The sequence below is a fragment of the Myodes glareolus genome, chromosome 3, assembly GCF_982192425.1.
Source record: "Myodes glareolus chromosome 3, mMyoGla1.1, whole genome shotgun sequence".
In the NCBI taxonomy this organism is placed as follows: Eukaryota; Metazoa; Chordata; class Mammalia; order Rodentia; family Cricetidae; genus Myodes; species Myodes glareolus.
In genome coordinates, this window is record NC_142028.1 from 253,253 (window position 1) to 259,882 (window position 6,630).

Consider the following 6,630-nt stretch of genomic DNA (forward strand, 5'->3'; position numbering starts at 1 on the left):
TCTGGCCACCACAGTAAGACTAAATTTTGCTAGCATATTTTTGAGTAAAACAATTATGACCTCTTCCTTCTTTATGCTGTTTTAACTGCAGTTAGAACAATTGAAACAAATTCAGATTAGTAAATCAATCACTCCTCAGCTGCTTTCTTTCCCTGAAATATCTCTAGAGAAAATGATCTGAATCTTGGCAAGAGAAAGTACCTAACTACTCCACAGAAAATAAAAATTAGGTTGTGAACAGAAAAATCCTGATAAAATCTTTACAAATATATGATTTGCCCATATGAGATACATATGCATATGATAGAAAATATTTAAATCAGTTAATTGTATAATTTCATTGATTTTAACACACTTTTCAAAACATACCATTGTTGTTTCTTTATGAAAATATTTTCACAGAGATTAAGACTATTCAACTACTCTTTTTGAATTTAAGCCAAGCAGTTTTATATCTGTCTGTAAAGATATATACAAATATATATTATATGCATAGTATGTATATATACACACATGTATATCATATTGCAGTCACCTTTTATATAAGAAAGAATTATTTCTGGATCAAAATAAAATTCAGGATATCAATTACAGAGGACTAATAATGTTAAAGTATTCTTATACTGAAGAAAACCAATTAGTCTCTTTGGTGATTTCTGAATATAATATTTAAGGAATCATAGCAATAACTTAACTGGAATGTGCATCTTTTATTGTATCCAGTGTTAGAATGTGATTATGGTTTAATTTCTACAAGATCAAATAGTAAGTATTATGTTATTGCATGTGTAACAATAGAAAATATCACATCTTATTTATAATATTATATATTATATGAAAATAAGAAAGAAATAAAATTATTTTGGTTCATTATTAAATGTATTTTATTAAGAAAAGTGTCAAAATATAAAGAAATCAATATGTATTATGTTCTGGAAACTTGATATGGACTTTTATTTGTGAACCTTCAAATGATCCAAGCAAAGTTGTTGAGATATACATACAGAGTTGCCTTCTATGACTTAGATTGATAAAATTATTTTATGAAATATAATAAGTTATTTGTTAAATAAAATTTCAACAATTATGTTGATCCTTTAAGTAGAAAACTGAGTAAGACAGTTTTAATAGAAATCATATTTTTAAAATGAATCAGATGATATGCCCACCATTTTAAATATTGTATTATAACTTTTTGATACAGGTAAAGCCAAGTTCCTTGAAACTTAATATGAAATCTCTAAAGAACAAAGTCATTTGAGATGTTTAGGACAGATTGTAAAGATACAGTATCAAAGCTTAGAAATTAATGTGCCTGGAGTAGAGCTGTCTGGCGGTTGCATAGTATTATAAATATATTTACTACAAAATAACACCAAACTCAAATGATAGACATTATGTCAGTTGATGTATTCTAGTTTTATATTCAACCAATAGTATGGATTTCTTAACATTAATGTCATTGTTGACATTTGTGAAAATAATATTTTAAACAAGAAGTCTAAGCATATCAATAACTATGGAACTTTTGTTTGGTCTCAGATACAAAGATCAACCTAAGTCATGACAACACACCTGTTTGCTGGGGCTCAACAAAATCAACAAAAAAAAATAGCATTATCAACATATCAGTGATGCTCCATGGAAAATAATTTGCTATATGCTTTTCAAAACACAATTGTGATTCATATCTAAAAACTGAGGATGCTGTTGGTTATAAGATAAAATGTTTCTTGGCCATGATCATAATTTTATTACAGGTGTTCTTGAGGTATTATCTCTGAATCTACTCTTGTCAGACTAAATGGAGCAGAACAACAATGTGACAGAATTTATCCTGCTAGGTCTTACAGGGGATTCTACAGGGAGAAAAGCATTGTTTGTCATATTTTTACTCATCTACATTGTGACAATGGTGGGCAACCTGCTCATTGTGGGGACAGTGATTGCCAGCCCCTCACTGAACTCCCCAATGTACTTCTTCCTTGCATGTTTGTCTCTCATGGATGCTATTTATTCCACTGCCTTCTCGCCCAAGTTGCTTATGGACTTGATCTACAGCAGAAAAACAATTTCAGTTTCAGCCTGCATAAGCCAGCTCTTTGTAGAGCACTTATTTGGTGGTGCTGAGGTTTTCCTTCTGGTTTTCATGGCCTATGACCGCTATGTAGCCATCTTTAAACCATTGTATTATATGACCATCATGAATCGTCGGATTTGCATTCTCCTATTAGTGGCAGCCTTTGCTGGAGGTTTTGCCCACTCTTTTGTTCAAGTTATCTTTGTTTACAACCTCCCTTTTTGTGGCCCCAATGTCATTGATCACTTTATCTGTGACATGTACCCATTATTGGGATTAGCCTGTACTGACACTTATTTAATTGGCCTCACTGTGATTGCCAACGGTGGAGCAATTTGTATGACTGTCTTTATCCTTCTCCTAGTCTCCTATGGGATTATTCTAAACTCTCTTAAGACCTATAGTGAGGAAGGGAGGCGTAAAGCCCTGTCCACCTGCAGTTCCCACATCATGGTGGTTGTCCTCTTCTTTGTTCCCTGTATTTTCATGTATGTTAGACCTGTCTCCAACTTTCCTATTGATAAATCCCTGACTGTAATTTATACAATTATCACCCCCATGTTAAATCCTTTAATATATACACTGAGAAATTCAGAGATAAAGAGTTGTATGGAAAAACTTTGGTATGGAAGACTAACTCTGGGAAGATTAAGAATGTTTCCTTGCTGAACACACACTAATTTCAAAGCTGCAAATAGACAATAACTGCTAACAAAGGATGCAGTATGCTCAGAGGATTCTTTAGGTACGCTTTTCTTTGTACAAAGTCATTGAGGAGAAGAACCACTTTTCTATTGAGATTAAAATTAATCTAACAGAATTTTGAGTATTACATATTAAGAAAAAAGCTAAGCTAATCTTTTAAATATTTTAAAAATAATTTTAGATAGGGCATAAAAAAAGGGGTTTATTTTCTAACCAGTCAGGTAATCAAGATTTTGAAATTTTGATCATGTGCATTTATGAGAAATCAATGAGAACAATTTCTAGATAAATTCCTGGAAAAATTTTTCTAAACTAAATACATACCATACATTTCTAGTGTAATATAATCTGCATGGCAGGTTTTAATATGTGTGCACTGTTTCAGGGTTTCTTCTTTTTTCTGGGCCAATTTTAACACATTTTTTTCATTTCATGTACTCTAATGATAGATGATACTATGATTAGCTAAAGATATAAATAGTTTCATTATATGAGATTCAGTTAAAGATAGCATAAGATTACAGTTTTTGTTGACAGAATAATTATTATTTAACACCATATTATGTCAAGTTATGAACCTATTTTTGTCTTTTGTTGCTAGTTACCAATATAACTTTTTCAATTTTTTTTAAAAAATAGGTGTATGTAATAATTATTTGTTATTAAATAAATCAAGAAAATAAAATGTTGTTTATTATAAACAGTGTTTTTACTAAATATTGTATTTTACTTGAATATTTTATTTATAGATTTAAACTTATACATACATTTTTAAATTTTAGATTATATTTTTAGTCTACAGCCATGTTTGTTAATCCATATTCTGAATACAATATAATTTTAGTATTTATAGTCTTAACATCTGCTATTGAGATGATAGTTAATAGTAGATGAAGTTGTGTAGAATGAACAAGACTAGACATTCAGGTAAAATAATTTAGTATTTGAAAATGTGTCTTAGACCATTTATCCTTTAAAATATAAGTTTATGCATATCTGAAATACATGCAACTTATTTATAGATTTTGTATTTTACATATGCATTGGTAATATAACCATTGAAAGTACTTTGTGTAAGTAACTGGTGGAGATGATGAAGATCTTCTCCCATTCAGAAGGTTGCCTTTTTGTCTAATTGTCTGTGTCCTTTGCTTTACAGAAGCTTCTCAGCTTCAGGAGGCCCCATTTATTAACTGTTGCTCTTATTGCTACTGGGGTTGTACATAGGAAGTGGTCTCCTGTGCCCATAAATTGTAGGCTACTTCCCACTTTCTATCAGGTACTCTTTCTATCAGATACTCTTCTATCAGGTTCAGTGTGGTCAGATTTATATTGAGGTCTTTAATCCATTTGGATTAAATGGTGCTGGCATTACTGGATGTCAACCTGTAGAAGAATGAAAGTAGATCCATATCTATCACCATGCACAAAACTCAAGTCAAACTGGATTAAAGACCTCAATATTGATTATTTAACTTAATAATTTTCAGTTTCATTCATTGTTGCTACAAATTAATGGTGTTCCTCTTTTTAAAGGCTGAAACACATCTCACAGTGTGTTTTTTACTAAATATTGCTTTCTTCTTTATTTACACACAGATTTGTTATCATGTAGGTTGATTCTATCTTGACTAAGGTCAATACTTCCTACATGAGAAGGGAATATTTTTTAGTCACACAGGTGTTCCTAAACTCCTATTCTTGAATGTGGCATGGATTGGAAAGTAGTGTCTGACATAGCTGTGCGATTTTATGCTCTTACCAACAGTATCTAAGGGTTTCATTTTATGAACAACCCCTTTTTGATATATTAATTTTTATATTTTGCTTATTTCCTTATTTATTTCCTTTTTTACTTAATCTTATTTTGAAAATAATATTTTATTTACTCTGACTGCAGAGCACTTGTGGATAAGAGCACTTGTTACTTTTTATTCATTCATTCATATATTTATTTTTTAAAAATATTTTACTTTTTGTACATACTGACAACAAATTTCCCTCCCTCCTTTCCTCCAAATCTTTTCCCCTACTCCCTTATGAAATCCCATCCTCTCCCCCTCAGCCTCTCTCTAGAAGAGGGCAAGCCTCCCTTGGAAACCTCAGTCAACTCAATCAAGAACTCTAAATATGTCACATACATAATTAATATTTAAAACTGGAAGACCTCAATCAATAACTCTGAGTGGTTCTGAGCTATTCTTTAAATGCATGGGGATTTATTTGATATTTTCCTACAAAAATGTGTTCATTAAAAATGGTCATTCCTGTCTGTATATTGATGTCCTCTTAGCAGCAAATAATACATTTAAAAGGAGCAACACAAACTATAAATTTTGTGTTAGATCTCAGTGGACCTCATACTAGTCACATTCATTTACCATATAAGAAACTCAATGATGATAAATGGGAAGGAGAAGCTGGGTAAAAAAAATTGTATCATTATGTGAACCATCACTTGACCATTTTATCAGTTAGTAGATACATGTCTTTTGGATAAAAAGGTTTTCTCAGATATCTGTTATATTCTTTTCTTTCTAGAGCAGGTATGATAAATTTAATTAATGCACAGACTATGTGTTTATACTATTATTATTCTTCTTCTTTTACAGATTTTTTTACAATAATATAGTGGTTATATATGCTGGAAGTTTTATCTATTTTCTTAAAATGACATGAGTTCATTTTCTTACTTAGGGTAAATAAAACTCAGTTGGGCCTATAGATCCATAATAGGGTGCTTACATAGCATATGTGAAGCCCTAGTTAAAGTCTAACTATTATATAAACAACACCAAACAAACCTGTCTGGAAATGATAGTATATTTTTAATCCAAGCACCTGGGAAGTGGAAAGAGGGGATTCATGAATTCATGGTCATCTACATGACATCCAGTGTCAAAAATGAAAACAAATAATGAAAAAAGTCATGTATTTGAAGGAGAGAAAGAGAATATATGACCTTGCTTGCATGGAGAAAAGGAGAAATAATGCAATTATAAACTCAAAAATAAAAAATAAATCTAAAAAGGGGAAAAAAGAAAAAAGAAAAACAAAACCTAACAACAACAAAACCAAATACATTACAAAATTCCAGTGTATTCATTTTCAAAATACATTATTAGGAAACTAGCAAACAGCCAAAGTATCCACTAAATGTTTCACTGTGTTACTAATCATCAGGGAAATGAAAATAATAGCTGAAAGTAGATGTCATGTAACATCTGTTAGAATAGTTGCTGTCAAAAGGCAGAAGGTCTAGGCTTGGTGGCATCAGCCTAGAACTTGGGAGACTGAAACAATTGTGTCACCAATTCAAAACCAATTAAAGTTCCATTGTAGACCCTTTATAAACAGAATAAAACTCCAAAATAATACATAAATTGCATAAATCAAATCAAAATAAAATGGATGTTCTTGATGTGTGGAACAAAAATCATTCTACATTCTTCTTGGAGATAATGACTCAAGAGTTATTATGTAAATAAGTTTGGAAAAGAAAAGAAATAAGTTTGGAAAAGAAAAGAAATGATGGAGATGAGCCAAGTTCGGTTCCTATTTCCAATGTCGCAGCTCCCTTATCTGGACTCTGTGGACAGCTACTTCCACGTGTATGTAAACTTTCATGTAAGAAAGCATATAAAAATAAAAATATCCGTTATCAAAAATTCCTACTACTGTTAATTTAGATAAATAAAACAACATATTTTAAAGAACTATGTTCATGTTCACTGTTGTGTTATTTTTAACAATCTGAATATATAAACTCTGAAATTTCTTGTCCTCCAGGAATGAATAAGGACAATGTGATATAAAATAACACAATAATCAGCTTTAAGGAGGAA

At 30.9% G+C, this 6,630-nt stretch overlaps 1 protein-coding gene across 1 annotated transcript; it reads left to right on the forward strand.

Annotated features, from left to right (window-relative positions):
• The first annotated feature begins 1,804 nt into the window (after positions 1 to 1,804).
• Positions 1,805 to 2,749, forward strand: LOC125399520 (olfactory receptor 4A16-like). Its single transcript, XM_048432939.3, has one exon. The coding sequence runs from the start codon at positions 1,805 to 1,807 to the stop codon at positions 2,747 to 2,749; it is 945 nt and encodes a 314-aa protein (XP_048288896.3).
• The last annotated feature ends 3,881 nt before the right edge of the window (positions 2,750 to 6,630 follow it).

What these genes read in the sequence shown, in the direction of transcription:
- LOC125399520 (XM_048432939.3), top strand. Translation starts at nt 1,805, where the DNA reads ATGGAGCAGAACAACAATGTGACAGAATTTATCCTGCTAGGTCTTACA.